Here is a 21,258-nt window from a genome sequence, read left to right as displayed (position 1 = left end):
AACAGGCCTTTGGCTGGTAAGACTGAATACCACAAAAGTGTCAATTCTTCCCAAATTAACTTTTAATTTATCACACTTCAAATCAAAACCCAAACTGGATATGATTAATCTAATGTTCACCTGTAAGAATAGCTAAGGAAACTAGCAATATGGGAACAATTCAGATTTTTACCTTAGACTACAGACCTCCCAACCCCGCCCGAAATTTTTTTAAGTGAAGAGAATACATTATGTATTTATCAATTACTGGATAGAAGGCTGAGATTGGTGATACGAGACCAAAAGAAATAATCAACAGACATGACAACACAGAAATTAATACATCATAGAGATTTAAACACAAGCACTCCACATTTTCAAAGAGCAAACAACTGGGAATACAATTTACAATAAATACAAATGCAAAGGGTTTAAAAGACTTAATAAAGAGTTCCCACAAATCATACGAAAGTCATTTAGTCCCAGTACAGAAATACATAAAGGACATCAGCAGACTACTTGAAAAAGAAGAAATACTACAGCCCTGTCGGGCAGAAAGACACAATCCTGAGAGGGCAGCACTAAGTTGACCAGGGCTCCGGCGAGGTCTGGAATACACGCATTCCCAGCTGAGTGCTCTGACCAGCGGTCTTCCTTCCACTTAGGGCAAGACTTGAGCTGTAGGGTTTTCTAGCTACCAGTCACACCATTGTTGGCCACATTTCCCAGGACACAGGGACGCTTAGATGCCCTTCACAATGTCAGGCAGTTTCCACCGTTTCCTAACCGGGTTGATCTTTACCCTCTTTTTCCTGCACTACTTATTCGATTAGGAAGTTCCTCAGGCAGCCATACAACTTGCATGTTAACATCTAGCAGGATACCTTGCCTTCAAGGTGGGTCAAACACTATCACTCAGTGTTAATCCGTTATATGCTCAAATTTGTCAGCAATGAATGCACAAAATAACTGGCAGTAAGAAAAGCAGCACGCATTACACATTCAGTTCAGTCTCTCAGAGCATTACGCAGGAAAGTGTTGGATCCCGAAGCTCACTGCCAAAGCATGACACAGCAGTTGTCCCTGCCTGAGAGTTTACACTCAAGGCAGACAGAGAGACATATTTGCACGTGCATACACATATACACACTTTTTATTGAGAAGAAATTCACATAACATAAAATGAAACAATTCAGTGGCATTTAGTACATTCACAATATTGTCCATTTCTATCTAATTCACAGGAAAATGCATCAAAGCTGTGCAGAATATGAAAACTAGCCTAGGTGTGTAAGATATGCAAAATTTTACAAATGCAATAGAAATTACTTTTTTTTAAGAGAATACTCAATGTTTGTAAGAATTAGATAAAATGAGTACTCTCATACACTTATGATAATATGCAAGTTGATATATAATGCATTAGTGAAATCAATTTAGCAAAAACATCTATCAACCAATTCAAAATGATATACACTAATGCAATTTCACCCTTGGGATCTTATTAAAACGCAATTTTAAAGGCAAACAAAGCTTTAGACATCAAAGATGCTTTACAGGTCTTCTTAAAAATGAAGGAAGAAGGGAGAAAAATAAAAAAGAACTTAGAAGCCAAATACCCCAAAGCGAGAGAGCAGAACATACACAATCACATACACAGACTGTGTAGTCATTATTAAGGGTGTCCGTGAGGGCTTTGTAATAACATGGTAAATACAAGCACTGTCTCAGGTGAAGTTTAAAAATTCAGACATATAATTTTATATATATATAGTATACTTTTAACTATGCCAACTTTGTTTTTTTTTTAAACTCCATAGTGTGCCTGAAAGGAAAACGGCAAACTTCTAAGTCATGTCTCTTCCTGGGTTGGGGAGGGGTGGTGGACAGAAACTCAAGTCCTGGTCTTGGCCTTGAAGGGACAGTGTGTGGATGTTCACAGAGCACAAGCTCTCGTCTCACTCACAATGCCTGGCTTTGAGTCCCAGATTTCTAGCTGTGTCACCCTGAACAAGTAACTTATGCCTCTCTGTGCCCCAGTTTCTGCATCTGTAAAGTGGGGAGGATTACATGTGAAAATACTTAGACAAATGTAAGCACTCAAGAAATGTTACTGGCATTTTAATCATCTCCTATTTCTAGAACAGCCCAATGCAAAGACAAGGTAGATCTTAAAGATTACACCTGTATTATCTCAAGAGATCAACTCAAGTCTGTTAGCAGTCCTAACTTCAGGAGATCTTAAGGAACTGGAAGTGTCTGTCACGTAGGATTTTTTTCCTCAGGTTCTCGCTGTTGGAATCTGGGTGCCCTTTGGATCACTTACTTTAAACCTTGCATTCCTCACTGGGTGGTCTTTTTACTATTTTCCCCATCCCTTTCTTAATTTAAAAATTAAAGACACTGATCGGAAATTCAGTGTGGCAGAAATGGGAAAAGACATCAATTGTATTTAATTTGACTATATTAAATTGAGGTCAAATTGGGGGAATCTAGAATGACATGTGGATTTTTCATTAATGGTAATAACACCATGTTACAGAGTATGAGAAATCCTTAACCATGAGTAGTCATTATCCAGATGTGATCACCAGCTGTGGCAAGATTTGGCTATGATGTAGCCACCAGCAATCACCCACGGATGTTCTTTCACTTGGATGCTTAGAACTCATTTGACTATCTGCAGCTCTTATCCAAGGATAGAATACAATCTTAAGACCAAATGAAATAATAAATTATGGATAAAGAACTGGTATCTTTCTGGCATTTTCCTTCCAGGGCAGTGGGGACAGCAAATACCTTACTGTTAACTCAACAAATACCTTACTGTTAAGACACTGCTTATTGTTAAGCAGTATCTGTGTATTCAACTGCCTACAAGTTAAAATCTAGCAGGCATTATTCTTATCATTCTTTCATCCAGTTTTCTTAGACCCATCTAAGAAATACCCAAAAAGGACCCTTCAACCCCCAATGATGAGATTATGACATATACTAGACAAAAGGAAAAAAGAGCTGCAATGATTAATCCTTCACAATTGTATGCAACATTTCTTACCAGGATCTCAGTATGCTTTGTTGAGAAGATTTCTGCTTTTGCAGCATAAAATAAAAAGAAGAGATATTCACTCATGTCTTTCTAGCTGTCCTTCACCGTGACAGTGATACTAAGCAATGTAGCAAGAAGCACACTAGGTTCTCAGAAGTTTCTCCAGTAGGTAACTAACTGTGTGACAGAAATAAGGTCTGCCTCCCGGCACAAGTACAAAGGCACATACGACAGTGCCTAAAACAGCATGGATGAGTTCACTGTGTGCTCAATGAGTGCTAGTGACCCAGAAAAGTCAAAACATAAACTTTACCAAAGACAGAAGCTGTTCCACACAGTAATCTCAAACACAGTGTGTTGGCAATCAAAACAGGAGTCCACCACCCTCTGCCTGGCAATTTTTAAAAGTACAGCACTCTCTATTGTACAAAGACTTGAAGACTTTTGAAGCTACTTTTTAGAAGTCATGGTAACAGAATAATGGAGCTTCATAATACAAGTAAAGGAATGACGCAGGCTCCCTTCTCTTTACTCTCTTGAATTTAAGTACTGTCTTTCTTTTAAGGAAACTGTGTGTCATCAAAACATCCTTATTGAAAATGTGTTGTAGGAGCAGCCCTGAAGCCAATTAGTGGCAAACAACTGCAAAGTAAGAGAAAAGGAGCCCACATATTTTTTAAAGATTTATTTATTTATTGGAGAGAGAGAGAAAGCACACACAGGGCGAGCAGGGGAGAGGAGGATAGGGAGAGAGAAACTTGAGCAGACTCCATGCTGAGCGCAGAGCCCGATACAGGGCTTGATCTCAAGACTCTGAGATCACAACCCGAGCTGAAACCAAGAGTCAGACACTCAACTGACTGTGCCACCCAAGTGCCCACCCTCCCGCCCCGGAACATGCCTTTTAAACATAAGCATGCTCTTCCACACTGATTCTGAGTACCACTCTTGGGGTTAAGCATTGTCCATGAGTGTGTCTGTGTCAGTAGCAGATATAAACAGTGGAGAAGGAAAAAAAGGAGATGAAAAAACAACACTTGCCAGGAACCTACTTCTATCATGTAACTCCCTAGCTCACAAACCAACAGTGGCTTCTTACTACTGCTGAATGAAGTCTAAAATTCTCTGATTTCCAAAGACTTCTACAATCTAACCCCCAAGGCTAAACTATTGTGGGTCCTCCAAATGAAGCTTCTCCCAGCAAGCCCCAACCCCCAACCAGTACCCACACCCCACACACACTCACTCACTGTTCTCTTTCTGAAATAACAACTAAGATTTAGCGATCACTCTATGGAGCACCTTTCACTTTTTACTGTGGCCTTTGTTCTCTATACTTTCTGTTATCCAACAGGTAGGTTTCACAACCTAGCTCTAGGCCATACCTGACCTCCCGGGTGTATGTGTCCAAGTTGCTATCTCTGAACTCTTCAGATTCAACCCCCAATTTAGTCTACTTCACTTTTGAAATATGGCTGCACACAAGAAGAGCTTACACCCTAAAGAGACTGTGTTATATTTCAGTATTCCTGAACACTTTACCTCTCAACTATTCAGTCAATTCAATTGATGATTCAAAGAAATATCTATTGAATAAGGAGAGACAGTGAGCGTGATAGGGAAGGAGAAGTAGAAACAGGAAGAGAGAAAAATTCAGACCCAGAGAGAGAGAGAGAGAGAGAGAGAAAAAAGCAGAGACAAAAAGTACTCTAAGAGTAATACTTTTATAAAGATAAGAAAGAGTTGTAAGTCCCAACAACTGCTTCAAGTGCAGACTACATCACAAGTGGCCTAGGCCTGCCCTGGATCACCGTCCAACCCAGTGTACCAAACACACAGAGCTCTACGATGACTCACAATAGTATAAAGACATTCTGAATGTTCCCTTCCTCAGGCCACAGGCCTAGCCCATTGTTAGCTTCTACAAAATGATGCAAATGTTATCTTGTCTGAAACTTGATGCAAAAGCTCAGACATCCTTTGAGAACTAAAGGCAGATACATACACATATACATGATAAAACAATCATCAAAACTACAAGAGAAATCTTCTAGGCCAAAAAATCCACTCTATGATCTGCCATAAATTTCCCAATTCTAAAAACATCAGACTATAGGGAATATATAAGCCTGTTCTTATTTGAAAAAAATAAATAGATCATTTGTTGTGAACAAAGTACCAATGTTATGCAGATAAAGACAGGACAGTATATTTAGCTCCAAGGGATTCTTTTCTTTCCTCCAAGAGATTCTTGAGTCTTGACTGAAACACCTACTTGACACAAGACTAGCCTCTATATTAGGTTCCTAGAATTAAGGTAATTTCATCATCTGAAGCCATTTTTCTTGGGCACTTACTTTCCCCAAAGCTGAAGCTCCCTGGATAGTGTGGAAGGTTTACATAACAAAGAAGGTTACTGAATGTTACATTAGAACTCACAGTCTTCTAGTTGTCTTTAAAAATGTGCAAAGATGCAAGAAGAGGTCTGTGTTTTTCTAGATCTGCAACAGTTACCTCCTGAACCTAGGCCTGGTGCTTCCTCTAATATTAAAAATTAATTACAATCTGCAAATTCTTGCTCTCTCACCCTTGCCTCCTCTGCAGAAGGGATTAAAATTTAACTTCAATCTTGGTCTTAAAAGTAAAAGTGCAGAGAAATAAAGTAGCAACATCCGCAAGGGTCCAAGGTCAGGACTAACCTGTTATCCTTGCGCACAGTTACTTTGTCCCCCCCAGGTATCAGCTTCTTCTGTTCAATCACTCCATAGCTCTCTCGACAAATCTATATTTAAGGAGGAAAAAAAAAGAGATGCTTCAATTCTGTTTACCACTTATCTTTCTAGAATCCACATGACTGAGAGAAGCTTTAGGAACAAATGTAGGTTAATCACTACTTATTACACAGAATATTCTTGGGAAAAGAGAACCTGATGCAGAAAACATTAGTACCTTAAAAGATATCCTGTGTTTTAAGACATGCAAATGCCAATAAATGCAATCAAAGAGAAAACGATATGAACTCTAGAAATCTATGTATCAAGAGTAAAGAGGACTAATGTTTCAGTGATTTTAAGTTCACAGATGAATCATTAATTTATTCAACATCTTCACTTAACTCCTTTAACAATCAAGACACTATAACTAAAATAAAATTTGTTCAGAGAAGACCCTGAATTTATTCTTCAATGTAGAGAACAACTATATGTTCATTATGACTTGTGAACATGATGAAAGGGAATGCCACAATCAGAAGTAAACTGTGGAAATCCTTACCGTGAAATTGAGGCAGAAAGTATCCTCAATATCTTCGCCAGTGTAATCTAAAAGTTCTTGAAGACTCCTAATCATAGAATAGAGAAAGGAAAAGAGGCAAGTTAGACACTGTAATAGTGTTTCCACCTCAGTCATATATCCAGAATCCTTGCAAGGAAAAACTAAAAGATTCTAGGATAAATGTAAATCCAGACTGACAGAAAATTGTGTTTATACCTTAAAAAGAAATATGGCAGGGGCACCTGGGTGGTTCAGTCAGTTAAGCATCCAACTCTTGGTTTCGGCTCAAGTCGTGATCTCAGGGTTGTGAGATCAAGCCCACACCAGGCTCCACGCTCAGCGCAGAGTCTGCTTGTCCCTCTCCCTCTGCTCCTCTGCCCTGCTCTCTCCACCCCCACTCTAAAATAAATACGTAAGATCTTAAAAAAAAAAAAAAAAAAAGAATGGCAGTAGACCTGTAAGACATTCATTAATTATTCTCTTTTCCCACTGAGAAGTCTTACTAGATTTATGAAGAAATTCAGATAGATTTATGTCTGACACACTTGTGTTCCTTTAACTGTGGTATTGCCTGGGAGTCAAATATGAGGACATGGTACTACAGTGGCCCTATAGGATGTCTTCATCCACATGTATTAGAATAATTCTTCCATCGTAAGAAAGCCACAAAGTCACCTCATCCACCTAGGAATCTTGATTGGCTTACTCGTTAATCCAAGGGGCTCTGTATGGTAAAGTCACTCTATTACCTGCCATACTAAAGAACACTAACATGTACTCTTAAAAAAAGAATGTTTATACCAACAATGGTCATATCCTAGCTTTCAAGAGAATATATTCCTGTAACCAGACTTCATTCACACTTTAGTGAGCTCCAAGTCCAGTTCCATCAAAAGTTGCCCAGGAAGAAAATTCTTAGTGTAGAATTTAAATCCACTACCAGTTAACCACCCAAAATCATTACTTCAAATATATCCTCAGCCAGCAGGCTGGCAAAGTAAATTGCACACACTTCAACCACTCTCTAGCCTTCTTCAGTTACCCCAAAATTACCACTGCCAGGGTCTCCTCCGCTCTTTTTCAATATTCCTTCTAAATGTTCTCTTCCTCTCTCTGTGTCCCCACCTCTCCCATCCTTTACGGTTTCTCAGTATTGGTGTCCTACCAGGTGGTGTGGCAGTCTCACTTCCCAGAGGGGACATTAGAAATGACCCTTTCTCTATCTCCATCTTAATATTGGTACTCTTTCTCCATAAAAAGGGCTGTTCCTTCCTGTTAAAGCCAAAAGGATTATACTGTCTACAGAAATCCAAGGATATGGTGCTTTTTATATATCTGATCTTATGCTACCTAAAATTAAGGCAGAAAAAGTCAGAATCAAAAGAGTTTTAAGAGCCAGAAAGAGAATAACATAAAAATATGGCTCCACTACTCTGGAAAACAGTCTGGCAATTCCTCAAAAGACTAAACACAGAGCCACCAGATGGCCCCAGCAATCCCACTCCTAAGTATACACTCAAGAGGAATGAAAACTTACATCCACACAAAAACTTGTACAAGAATGTCCATGGTAGCATTATCCATGCCAACTGAAAAGTGGGAACACCACCAATTTCCATCAACTATCAACTAATGAATGGATGAACAAAATGTCATACATATCCATTCAATGGATTATTATAATTGTCAATACTGACATGTGTTTCAACATGGATGAACCCTGAAAACATGCTGCATCAAAGAAGCCAGACACAAAGGACCACGTATTGCATGATTCCATTTATATGAAATATTCAGACAAGGCAAGTCTACACAGAAAGCAGATGAGCTATTGTCTAGGGCTTGGGGGATGAGGAAACTGGGAATGACAACTAAGGAGGACCAGGTTTCTTTTTCGGGCAATAAAAATCTTCTAAAATTGTAGTGATAGCTACACAACTCTGAATACACTGGAAGTCACTGAATTGTATACTACAAGTAGGTGGATTGTATGGTATGTGGATTATATCTCAATCAAAATTTTTTTAAATACTCCCTTTTCAGTACTTTCTCTCTGTATTTCTGGACCATGACAAGTCTCCACCCTTTATTTTTGTTCAGGATAAGGAAGGGTGAGATTATTTTGTAGCCCTGGGCAACCATGACCTCCCTTTTCCTTGGCCCCCTCTGCCACAGGCCATGCCTCAAGCAAGTAGCAGTGCATCTGCATCTTAAGAGTCTAGCCATATGGGGGAGCCTGGGTGCCCCACTCATTAAGCATCTGCCTTCGACTCTGGTCATGGTCCTAGGGTCCTGGGTTCGAGCCCCACATCGGGCTCTCTGCTCAGCAGGAAGCCTGCTTCTCCCTCTCCCACTCCCCCGCTTATGTTCCCTCTCTCGCTGTCTCTCTCTGTCAAATAAACAAATAAAATCTTAAAAAAATAAATAAAAGAGTCTAGCCATATGGTTTGATAAACTCAAACTTGTCCATGTGGTATTTTCAACCTTAAATCCCTGTGCCACAGGCAGCCAGAGCAGTCCCCATCTTTTAACTTTATACCTTCCTTCAGTGGGTGAGAGCTCCTTCAGGTCTTCCAAGCCAGGCTTCACGTTCAGTAATTTCTTATAGAGAGCCAACGGGAAGTGGAGATCGACCACAGTGGAGTTGTAGATGGCTAGTCCACAGGTTATGCCAATCAAGTGAAACCAGTTGTGCTCTACAAAACACTTTTCAGTATGTATGCAAATGTGTTAAAAAAAAAAAAAGGAATGCACTGCTTGCAGCCCTCAAAACACTGCCATTTACCTCAGAATATTTTCAGTATAGAAGAATAAAGACCTCATTAATACTCAGTTACCTTCTGAAGCAGAGAGACATCCTGCAATACCACCAAAAACTGCAACCTAGACAAAGCTAAGCATTTACAGCTCATCTAACAACACAGAGAAGAGCATATAATCTTCTAGAGCAACGCTGTCCAACAGGACTTTCTGCTCTGATGGGAACAGTCTATTCTATGCTGTGCCATCCCCCAGCCACTAGCTACACCTACTGAGCACCTGAAATGTGGCTAGCACAACTTTGGAAATAAATCTTAAACATTAATTTTAACTAACTAAAATTTATATTTAAATACCTACATGTGGCTAATGGCTACGTTTTTGGAACAGCGCAGATCTAGGGGGAAAACTCCAATAGAAAAAAGAACTAAATTATAGTCTGGTTAAAATTAGATGTCATTTTAAGCTTAGCTCTCCTACTGAATTTTCAAAAATAACGTATGTGCCTGTATTTGTGTAAGTATTCACACACATACCACATTATTAAAGTAAGGCGTACTTGTCTATCACTTTCCACATGTCATAAAACTCATTTCTTTATCACACTGTGTTCTTTTTACCCTTCAAAGAATAACAAAACCTGGCTCTTACCTACCAGGAAGGGAAATGGGGCTGATGGGTGACAAAATACATGAGATCTTGGCAACAAGTGAAAATGAAGACTAGATACATTATTTAGACTGTTTAAATTATCTTTGTTATGCTCCCCTTTGTAAAGTCAGAAGTCAGGGGGTTGGTCTGACCACAAAAAGAAAATCTAATGCAATCCATCTGTTTAACTGCAATATCACTAACTTACCGTATCTGAAAACCACAAGAGATTTGAATCCTGATAGTAGGTAAACATTCCGTAGATAGGATTCAAAAGTTCTTTTAACAGTAAAAGAAAGAACTCCTTTGTGACACCACCAGCATCCACTGCTTCTTCACCATCAAAGATTACCTTAAAATAATGAAAGCAAAATTAATACTTCAGGGAAATCTTTGATGTTTTATCTTTTTTTAGCAAACTCTTTCCAAAGTCAGGACAAAGCAAGAAATATATTACAGAGAATACACTGATGCAATGAAAACTGCAAGGTGTATGTGCTGATTATTAACAAGGCACTTACAGACACACAGAATTTCTACTAGGTACTCCAAGGAATACAAAGGAAGTCAGAAGTTCACCATATGTCCATGGAAAGTTTACCATCTATTTGGGGCGGTAAGGCAAAGATAAAATAATCAATTGGAGATTATATTTTCTTTCTATCTATCTATTTATTTTTAAAGATTTTATTTATTTAAGAGAAAGAGATGTCATGAGCCGGGGGAGGGGGGGAAGAGGGAAAAGCAGACTCCCCACTGAGCAAGGAGCCCCATGCAGGGCTCGATCCCAGGACTGAGATCATGACCTGAGCCAAAGACCGACACTTAACTGACTGAGCCACCCAGGCGCACCTGTATTTTATTTTCCAAGAATCAAATATATTGCGAGGTAAATGTTCTAGCACACAGCAAAAAGCAATGATTAAACTGAGTAAAGGAACACTTTCTGGAAGAAATCTCTCTCAGTGGGGCTCTTGAAGGAACTGATGCATATGGACAGAAGGAGGGCATTCCAAGGAGGCACAGACTTGGGTTCTGTGAGGGGCTATAACCAGATCTATGCAGGGCATCCTGGACCCATAGGATCATCACAGTAACAGCTACAGCAAACCAACAAAGGAGATTTATTGAGAGTTTGTTACATGCCAGCATTTAAACTCTATTAACCTAATGAGAGCAGCCTCATGTGTAGGGATTGCTATTATCAATCCCCTTTTTACAGGCAAGGGCTCAGACACAGAGCTAAAAAGAGCATTTGAAAAAGTATATCCTTCAACACTATTCTGCAGATGTGTGGAGAAAAAGCAGAAGAGGCAGAAGAACTTCGATTAGATCTTGAAGATGTAAAAAATATGTATAAGACTCAAATAGATGAACTTTTAAGACAAAGGCTCAGTTAACTTTTGAAAATTACATTCCTATCAAACTGAATGTAAACATTTAATATCTAAATGTAGACTTCCAATAAATCCCTTTATAGAATTAGAAGAAAAAAAGAAAAAGAGAAAGTATACCCTTGTGGCCGGGTTCCAGGCTGCTGAGAGGAGGACAGGAGCAAAGGTGGGGGCAGACACTAGGCCCTCGATCGTACCGATGCCGGCAGAAGACTTAACGCAGATGTGCTACGAAGCAACAAGGGTCTCACCGGAATTACTGACTGAAAACAGGGGGCAAAGGGAGGCCCCCTCTCTTTGTGATATCAAAAACCTAACCCAGAAATTGCAGGGAGAACTCCCAGGCAGACAGAGGAGATTGATGCCACTCATGGGATGTTCTGGAAAGGGTGATGATAGCACGGAGACCATCAGTTTCTTGCCTACGCTACCTTTTGAAAATCAGAGTTTACAACAGGAATGGCAACAGAGATCTGGAAATCATCTGAAGGGAATGATAAAGGGCTTAAAAAACAACTTCAGATAATTCATTAAACATTAATCGAACCACCTACTAGGTATGAGCATTGCGCTAAGCCCTGGGAATACAGTAAGTAGTAACACAAACATGCATAGTCTATGAGGAGAGAAAAAATTTTAATTCAGTAATTTCAGGGTACTAAGAGTGCCTATCACGATAGGTCAACAGCTTCCCAATTTCACTACCTTTCCATTCTAGGTTTTTCCTTCTTTCTCTTCAATATCTGACAACCAAAGTCTTCCTAGATGCTGACTGGATAGTTTCGCCTAGTTGAAGCTTTAGTTCTGCTCTTGCTGGCTTGTTTCTGGTAGAGCTGAAGCAGGTACACCCAAGACAGCAGACAGAGAAAGCCCTATAATCCCTCAAGTAATCCACTGGCATTCTTATCTGGTGGTATGTTGAGATGTTCTGTTCGATGATTTGACAGAAGGAGGTGATTAAATTCTTGTCAAATGAATGAAAGAAATCATGAATGGCTGTACTCCACAATTTTCATAATAAGACCTTTGCTGTTTCATCAACACTGTTTAAAGAAAATCCTGGAAGATATTTAGAGGAATAAAATGAAGGGCTCACTTTGAGAGGCTTTTTCAAATCAATATCAGAATGAATGCTCAGCTCTCTTAGGGCATCTCCAACAAGATTATTCCTGCGAACGTGAAGGACCAGGAAGGGGCTTCTGGCCAGCAGAGGCTCCAAGGTGAGAAGCATGAAGACATTCTGCAGGTTAGCTCCATTGACCGCCACCTGGAACAGCACAGCCAAGAATACAATTACTCAGAGTATACCTGGGAGTGGGGCTGGAACAGCAATCACCTGTGCCTTTGGACCTGGGGTAGGTGGGGAGCAGGCTGAATGCTTCTCCATTCTGTTCTTTCTGATTTTCCCTTTAACTTTTCCAGATTTTCAAAGTTACTCATGTTTATAAAACACACAAATCTTTCTAATCTGAACCAAAAGAAATTAAATGAAACAGTTTATGAACCATAGGACCCATAACCAGTCCCATGAAAATGACTGAGACCAGCTAATTAAGACTGAAGTAATCATCAGAGTAGAAGAAACATGATGGAGAGTTAAACAGCTTTCATTCTTTGAAAACTGTCCACTTTCTCTGGAATGCCTTTAAATTGACAATATCATGGATAGGTCACTGTGAAAACAGACACGTATGTACAGATACACACAGAGAGTGAGAGACAGAGAGAGAGAGGGATAAACGAAGAGATATACCTACCAACAATAGGAACTGGTAGATTTGGATTATTAATTCACAAATGTCTTTGTAAGCTTATTAAAACCAATTATATTTTATAATAAAAGTGTATATTTAAAATAAACAAATCTCTATAACTTCAGTTTTTAATCAATAAAGAATTACCAAGCTCCATTTAATTATTGCCCTATCTCCACCAGGGCAGCAAATGATGGCCTGCAGACCAAATCCAGCCTGTTGCCTGTTTTTGTACAGCTCTTGAAATAACAATTTTTTTTTCATTTTTAAATGATTGGGAAAAAAGTGAAAAAAATATTTCACATGTGAAAATTATATAAAATTTAAATTTCAGTGTACAGAAAACAGTATTGGAAAAACGCCATGCTCATTCATCTACTTATTGTCTATCACTGCTTTCCATGTTACAACACGAAATAGTTGAATAGTTGAGATAGACTGCATGGCCCACAAAAACTGAAATATTTACTATATGGCCTTTTATGAAAATGCTTGCCAACCCCAGATCCAGGTAAACATGCATTCATGTATATGTGTTATATTCAACATAAAACTGCTGAAAAAACTTAAAATAGTTCTATGTCTTTTTATCTATAAAAAGTTATAGTGGCCCTGTTAGACTCTCTCCTGTTATTAAAAGTTACAACGGAATGCTTAGGATGAACAGAACACAGTAAGAAGAGGAAATGATTTTTAAAATATGATACCTGCATCTGTAGTTCAGCATCGGTCTGTAACATTTTGGTCTTGGCTTGGGCATCAAAGATGAAAGGGTAGGAACAAAGTGTGACAGTATCCTAGAATAAAACATATTATTGGCAATATTACAGTGGTCCACAGAAAAAATTGCTAGAAAAATATATAAGTAAATGAAAAATGGATCGTTTACCTGTATTATAGATGGTCTAGCCTTCTGTGTAAAGAAAAATAAAAAGTCTCTTACTTGGATTGTAAAACCTGAACTTTCTACCCCCTGCGAATATAAAATATAAGTCAAAAAACATATAACCGATCTGATTATTTGCCCATGCAGAGAGCGAACACCATTTGAATGGCTGATTGGTTTGTGATGGAACAGACCAGATGTTTTGATGGGTACAGACTGAGAAAAAAAATATAAAAACAAGTATAAAAAATTTTAAAGGACCTTTAAAGACCATTTCACTGACTCCATAATTTACAGCATTAATAGAATGCCCTTTTATAAGAAATCTAATTCCAAAACAGGAGCTTTACAACCTTGACTTCAGATATTAATTTTCTTGGGTAAAATGGATGATGCAGACTGCATTTTATTTGTCGTCATGTTACATCTCCTTCTTACACACACACACACACACACACACACACACACACACACACACACACACACACACAGCTGTCATGATTAGGAGAAAACAAATATTTAGAAAGCTGTCCCTGACTCAGCACTTAGACTAGTGCCAGGCCTATAGAAGATATTCCATCAGTATGTGAATAAATCTAAATAAAATTTTGAGGACGGGAATAACAATAAATAACAACTACCACAAATGAAACATAGCTACAACAAAAACATCAACAATACACATTTGTTGATCTGCAGCAGTATTTCTCAAACAGAAAACTGCAAACTTACTCTCAGAGATCTGAGAGTGCTCTAGAATTTTTTAAAATTCTGCGAGTTCTTTAAAAGGCTATCCTAAACAAAACTAATGAAAATGCATTCTGAACAACCTCCTTGTGATGATTTTCATTTATTTTAATGATTGCACTGGTGTCAAGTTTTATATACTTAATTGTCCAAGGATAATGAAAAAGAAGAAAAGCAGTCTTCCTCTGTCAGGGATGCATTTGCGCCCAGGAAAAGGCCAGACCAGTCTCGGCCCACTGCATGAAGGAAGGTTTCATAGCTTCTGAAAAGAGAATAGAGCTGAGTCATCCCAGGGCGGACAGGCTGGCGGAACTCAGGCACCCAAGGCCTGACAGCAGGCAGTTCCTCTCCCCAATACAATGGGTTTCAATAAGATATTTTTGCTGTCAAATTTAATCAAAAGGCTAATCTGCATTTTATTGATTTTAGAGTTTTGTCTGCATTTACTTTGTAGATTTGGTTTGGTTCTATAATTGTTTAAGGGCTACTGAGTAAGAAGTGTAGAACTACCTCCTTTTGTGTTTGTGTATATTTCGATGAAATCGTTTAATAGCAATTTTCACTAAAATCCATCCTGTTAATCCTTTGGAACTAAGTTCCTTTAGAGATCTTGGAACATTTCCCTAGACTAAGAAACCCTAACTGGAGAGATGATTCTAGTCCAGTGAGACAAGGTATGGAATCATGCATATATAATCCAGGCTAATTTGGCTCATTCTCATACCTACTATACCTAATTATTTGGAATTTAGGAACTGAAATCACTAAAAAAAAAAAAAAAAAAAAGCCCACATACATACCATAAAATAGCACTTCACAAAGTGATCTTCTAGTCTAGGTACCTAGGGAGGAGTATCCTAGGGAAGTGGGTTTACAAGTAGTGGCAATATTCAGAACTAAGCATTATTTGCTTATTCTCAAGGGACAGAAAAAAATTGTTTACGTGTGTTGGTCTATAAAGCAAGATAAAAGTTCTGAACACTTCGAATGTAAAAGTGACTGGGAGAGAAGTGACCAGAGGGACCACAAAACCAGTTGCGGGCATTACAGCATCACAGCGTACCCAGTATTCTTCAATACCGGTCTTTTTGTTAGGACAGTATAGTTATTTCAGACATCAACCAGCAGGTCTGTCTGGAGGCCCCGGCCCTCTCCAGGCCCACTGCAGTTCTCGGACCATTCTGCTGCCCTCTTGCTGCAAGCCGCACCACAAGCCCGCCCAGGCCTCCTCCAACATCTACCTCCTCAGTCCCAGTCCCTCCCATCACCCCCTCAGGGGTGCAGGAGGGGAAGAATGAAGGGGGGGAAATCGGAGGGGGAGACGGACCATGAGAGACTGTGGGCTCTGAGAAACACACTGAGGGTTCTAGAGGGGAGGGGGTGGGGGGATGGGCTAGCCTGGTGATGGGTATTAAAGAGGGCATGTATTGAATGGAGCACTGGGTGTTACACGCAAACAATGAATCATGGAACACTACATCAAACACTAATGATGTAATGTATGGTGATTAACATAATAAAAAAAGTAAAAAAAAAAAAAAAAGATTTACCCAGAGAGAGAGAGAGAGAGCCAGAGGAGGAGAGGGGAAGAGGGAGAGAGAATCCCAAGCAGACTCCCTGCTGAGCACGGAGCCAGCCAGGGAGCTCGAACTCATGACTCCAAGATCATGACATGAGACGAAATCAAGAGCCAGCAACTTAATCGACTGAGCCACCAGGCATCCCTTTGAAGGTCTACTTATACATAGAAGGTCTACAATTTTTTATAAGTCTACGGGTTTTGTATTTGAAATATAATCATTTAATGTCACTGATTTTTATTCTGCAAATGCTATTTTAGAAATGTTATTAGTACTGGCATTTCTGTATTACATGAAATAAATGTTCCAACAGCAGCGTTAGGATTTTGCTCTATGGCTGCTCTCCCTAACGTAGGAGGATGAGCGTGAACTCATAAGATATGTGATCCTCTCAGGGAGGAGCCTGCTCGTCCTGGGTCATCCACTCCCCAAAATGAGTCTAACAAACATAAAACTAGCAAAGTACTGGTGATGGATCATATTTCAAGTGTTCCTGCTTGAAATGGGGTTAGACTGTGACCTTATTTCATTTTCAAAAGTATATTAAACAGAAGCATGGAATAAGTACATGGTACAGAACTGGGGAACTGGGAATATCTTTTTCTTCTTTTCTTAAATTCCAAGTCCACATTTCCTACGTGTGGCTGTGGCTGGCTGGGGACAGGAGGTACTGTACAAACATCTGCAGCATGAGGAGAAAACACAGCTAACTCTGCCTTAGGGCCTGCCACCAGGTGCTCCTGTACCCATCATAGACAAATCTGGCTTCCCAGCATCACTGCATGATGCTGAGGCAAAACAGTGGCCTTGTCTCACCCGGGAACAACACGGTACCTGGAGCCAAACCACTGTCCCCATGTGATACATACAGCAAGGTGTCAACTCAATTCTAGCTTTTACTTAGGAAGCATTTTCTTTGTCATTGACTTTCTCCCTTGTGCTGCCCTCTATGGGAGCCCATTGAGCCACTTATTCTATGTGCTCTTCGGTTTTCAAGTGTAGAAGCTGGCAGTTTATTAACTGAAATAAACCACTACCACCTCTTCTTTAAAATGAGCAAAAATCAGGGTGCCTGGGCGGCTCAGTCAGTTAAGTCTCAGGGTCCGGAAATGGAACCCCACATCAGGCTCTGCGCTCAGTGCAGAGTCTGTGTCTCCCTCTCCCTCTGCTCCTTCCTCTGCTCACTCGCTCTCGCTCTGGAATAAATAAATTAAAACAAATCTTTAAAATGAGCAAAAATCAGCCATTCTAGAATGTTCCTTTTGTGCTCCACAGCCCTTTACACACAACAGTTCCACAGCTGTGTAATGTCTTTTTCACTGCTGCCTCTGCACTGAATATCCCACAGAGGGAACCACCACATGCTACACAGGTCTCCGTCCCTGGTGACCAGCAGGCTCATGACACATATTAGGTGACCCAGAGCTGCTTACTGAAAACCAGTTAGTGAGGGCTTATTATATATACGCCACTAAGTACTCTGCCAAGTAAAGCCTTCCCATGCTTTCTCCCATCTAATTCTCATGATACTGTCATAATTCTCATTTACAAATAAGGACACCAGCACTGTAAGAATTAAGTAACTTGCCTAAGACAGCACAGGCAGTAGGCCACCACTGAGATCTGAACCCAGTTCTTTTTGACTAGAGCATGTGCTCTACTGTACGCTAGACTGCCTTGGCTACTACCACACTAAAACATTAGACAGGTAAAGCCATTTATTGTGAAGTGTGCGCACACACACACACACACACACACACTCCCATGCACGCACACAGGAATATTACTGAGCCATAAAAAAAGGATATCCTGCCATTTGCAACAACATGCGTGAACCTGAAGGGCATTATGCCAAGTGAAATGAGCCAAACAGAGAAAGACAAATACTATATGGTATCACTTCTCTGTGGAATCTAAAAGAAAGCCAAAGTTGCTCACTTAAGTACCGCCATTCACAGACTGCAACCATGATAATCTACATTTCTAACACCAGCAACTTCTTTTTCAGTGGCAAAAAGAATTAGGGTTCATTAGAAGTATTTTATTCAGCATCCAGTCACAGAAAGGGTAGATTCAAAGTCAGAAGAATTGGCTTCTATGAAGCTAACTAAATTGCTTAAACAATTGGAAAAACTGTTTAACTTCTGTGGGCCTCCAATTCCTCACCTAGAAACAAAACAGCCGAAATAATTCATAAAGCTTATTTCAGCTCTTAACATTTTATTATTCCATGAATAGTTACTCACAAGTCGATAAAATAGAAAAGCTTTTTTTTCCAATTTCTAAAGTAGCAGCTGAAAGCAGAGTTCATTGCTAGCTTGCATGTTAAATTTCCCATGTAAACCCATTTAAAAGACTCGAACTCATTTTTATTTAAGAGTATTTTGTTTTTTCAAGGTTATCATAAAGCTTATTAAAAACACATAACTAGGTGATGGACATTGGGGAGGATATGTGTTGTGATGAGCCCTGGGTACAAGACTGATAAATCACAGACCTGTGTCCCTGAAACAAATAATACATTATATGTTAATTATATGTTAATTGAATTTAAATTTAAAAAACACATTGTGTCTAGCACTGATCATCTATTATTTGACAAACCAAATAATCTCCTAAGTTAAATAAACCTATTTACACACCTTGCTATTAGAGACCACTACTCACCTCCAAAAACACTACAGGGAAATGTTGGTGATGAATCTGTTAAATGTTGGTGAAGAATCTGTTAAACTGGCAAGGACTCACACCAAATGTATCTGTTGCACGTCACTTCACTAAATACAGTAACAAATCATCATTTGGTTTTCTGACATAACTCCAATTTACACATACTCCACAGAGGGAGGTCCTAAAAACCCATGCAGAGATCCCAAGCCAGTCTGCAATCAAACTGAGCACCTCTTGCCAAGTCATGGTGGCAGGCAGGAATCCACAGTCCCTTGGGTGGCATATCTAACATACGGTGACAGCTAGGTCAGGGATGGGTGACATCTTCACATCCATAATCCCAAATCAGAGGTGGCCTACAGAATTCAGGTGCCAAAACAAGACAACTGAAGTAAGCTAGCTATCAGAAGATAGTAATTAGCAAATGATCCTTTCCTCAATGTCAGAATCAAGGGGCAGTGGGGACTGAGGCACATAGAAGCCTCGTCTAAAGAGCCACTATTGAACTCCAGCCAATTGGTACCATCTGGGAGGACAGGTTATGTTGCCAGATATTCCAAGTTTCAAGAAAAGCTAGAAATTCATTTTAAGTATCTTGCCTTTTTTGTAGTAAAAGACATGTAACAAAGTTTGCCATCTTTACCATTTTTAGGCATACAGTTCAGTAGTGCTAATTATATTCACATTATTACACGGCAGATCTCCAGAACTTTTTCATCTTGCAAAGCTGAAGTTCTATACCTACTAAGCAATGCTCCATTTCCCTTCCCTCAGGCCCCAGCCACCAACCACCCTACTTTCTGCTTCTACAACTGTGACTACTTTAGATACCTTGATTTTTAAAATGTTGGCAACTAATTAAGATTTGTACCATTCTGGCTGACTACCCATTTATGACTCCTTACTGACCATTTATGATTTCTCAAAGCACTTCAAAGTTTCAAGAATGCAAAGCCAGCCAAAACATTGTGACATTAACACCAAAGTCAAGGACAAATTTGGGGCTCAGATGTGCTCTTCTCGTCCTTATCTGTACTCTGAGAAAAGACTAAAGCTTTTTTTTTTTTTTTAAGATTTTATTTATTCATGAGAGACAGAGGCAGAGGGATAAGCAGGCTTCCCGCGGAGCAGGGGGCCCGATGCGGGGCTCAATCCCAGGACCATGGGATCATGACCTGAGCCCAAGGCAGACGCCTAATGACTGAGCCACCCAGGTGCCTCAAGACTAAAGCTTTAAGATCTGCTTTACGTGAATTCTTACCATGCCTGCTTGATGCAAGAACCACATGAGGTAGTCTTCCTGAATGTCCACAAGACTGGAAATCTCAGGAATGTAAAATGTATCATATTCCACATGCTTCACTTTGAGATTTACCTGATGAAGAACAAAATAAGGAAAATTAAAACCCAGACAACCGAAAAAGGGCTTTCCATGGACAACCTCAGTAGGACATTTGAGCCTACCATCTATTCACCCCTCTCCCCACTGGCTCCTCTCTATGCTCACCTTATATAACTTCTCCAGGAGCTTGAGAGCTGCTGTAATATAATTGTTAAACAGTACAGGAATTAAGAATGTCTTTCTTCCTCTCAGTAGATAAACGACTGCACCTTTATAGAGGTTTACCAGCTTCATGAAATATTTTGGGCATACCTGAGACCACCAGTTATCTTTAGGGAGAGAGAAAAGACATATTTCAACATGTATCCTTGATCAAGTATTTACGTCTTCTGCCTACTAGCTAAAAACTGCTCCGGCTAGAAAATGAACATTAGTCTAAAATACAGTTTCCCAAAACTGACTTTAAAAAGAATCCATCAAGGCATTTCTGGAGAGGGCAGGAGATCCATAAGAATCCCTAGAGCTTTTTTCGTAGCACTTGATCTGATTTTTTTTTCCTCCAAGACCCATTCAGAAAGCTTAGCTAAAAGTTCAATTCCAAAGGTCTGTGTGGACAAGATGCTAAGGCACCTGTTGTGGGCAGGAGCCTTCAGATCTCATCCTTGCTGCCCCCACCTCATCCTGTACCAGGGATGCAAAGGGCCACATGGCTCTGAAAACAGCGCCAGTATGGCATTCATGCCTTCCCTCAAGAGGCATCATTAGTTGAAAACTACTATTTCTGTTTCTCCCCAAACTATGCTTTCTCATAATCAGACAAGAAGGCTATAGTATTAGCTTCTACATTGTCAGAAGTAAATTCAGCCATACTGAAATACTTAAAGGATGAAATGATAGGATGTCTATGATTTTTTAAAAAATATTTCAGCAAAAATAAAAAGGTGGTGGTAGGGGGAATACAGAAAACTGAAAGGGCAAAATACTGATAATCATGAATCTTTGTGTGAATGGGTACCTGTAGTGTTTTCTGTACTTTGGGATATTCCTCTAAATTTAAATTTCTTTAATTAGAAGTTAAAAACAAGAGTAAAACTGAACGATTCTGATCTCTTTGTGCGGCCCTACCTGGAAAAAATTTAAAAAAATAAAAACCCAAAACTTAAACGTCAGGTA

General features: G+C 39.6%; 1 protein-coding gene across 7 annotated transcripts in view; it reads right to left on the bottom strand.

Moving 5' to 3' along the window:
* The window catches only part of HERC3 (HECT and RLD domain containing E3 ubiquitin protein ligase 3), a 128,134-nt gene that overhangs the window by 22,367 nt on the left and 84,509 nt on the right, over window positions 1-21,258 (bottom strand). For 5 of the 7 annotated variants that reach the window (XM_025873421.2, XM_025873423.2, XM_073891941.1 and 2 more), the window contains 10 exons: window positions 20,251-20,414; window positions 20,005-20,118; window positions 18,741-18,776; window positions 13,750-13,773; window positions 13,568-13,657; window positions 12,203-12,373; window positions 9,921-10,064; window positions 8,841-9,007; window positions 6,302-6,368; window positions 5,728-5,810 (listed from right to left, as the gene is read on the bottom strand). In XM_025873421.2, the coding sequence (XP_025729206.1) occupies window positions 5,728-5,810; window positions 6,302-6,368; window positions 8,841-9,007; window positions 9,921-10,064; window positions 12,203-12,373; window positions 13,568-13,657; window positions 13,750-13,773; window positions 18,741-18,776; window positions 20,005-20,118; window positions 20,251-20,414 (1,060 nt within the window). The remainder of the gene's footprint in view (window positions 1-5,727; window positions 5,811-6,301; window positions 6,369-8,840; window positions 9,008-9,920; window positions 10,065-12,202; window positions 12,374-13,567; window positions 13,658-13,749; window positions 13,774-18,740; window positions 18,777-20,004; window positions 20,119-20,250; window positions 20,415-21,258) is intronic. The other 2 variants (XM_025873424.2, XM_025873425.2) reach the window with 1 other exon arrangement.

Source organism: Callorhinus ursinus, unplaced genomic scaffold (assembly GCF_003265705.2).
Source record: "Callorhinus ursinus isolate GAN/ISIS: 27379988/994484 unplaced genomic scaffold, GSC_fseal_2.0 scaffold4, whole genome shotgun sequence".
Lineage (NCBI taxonomy): Eukaryota > Metazoa > Chordata > Mammalia > Carnivora > Otariidae > Callorhinus > Callorhinus ursinus.
The sequence above is the reverse complement of the archived record's forward strand: the minus strand, read 5'-3'. Positions and strand labels throughout refer to the sequence as shown.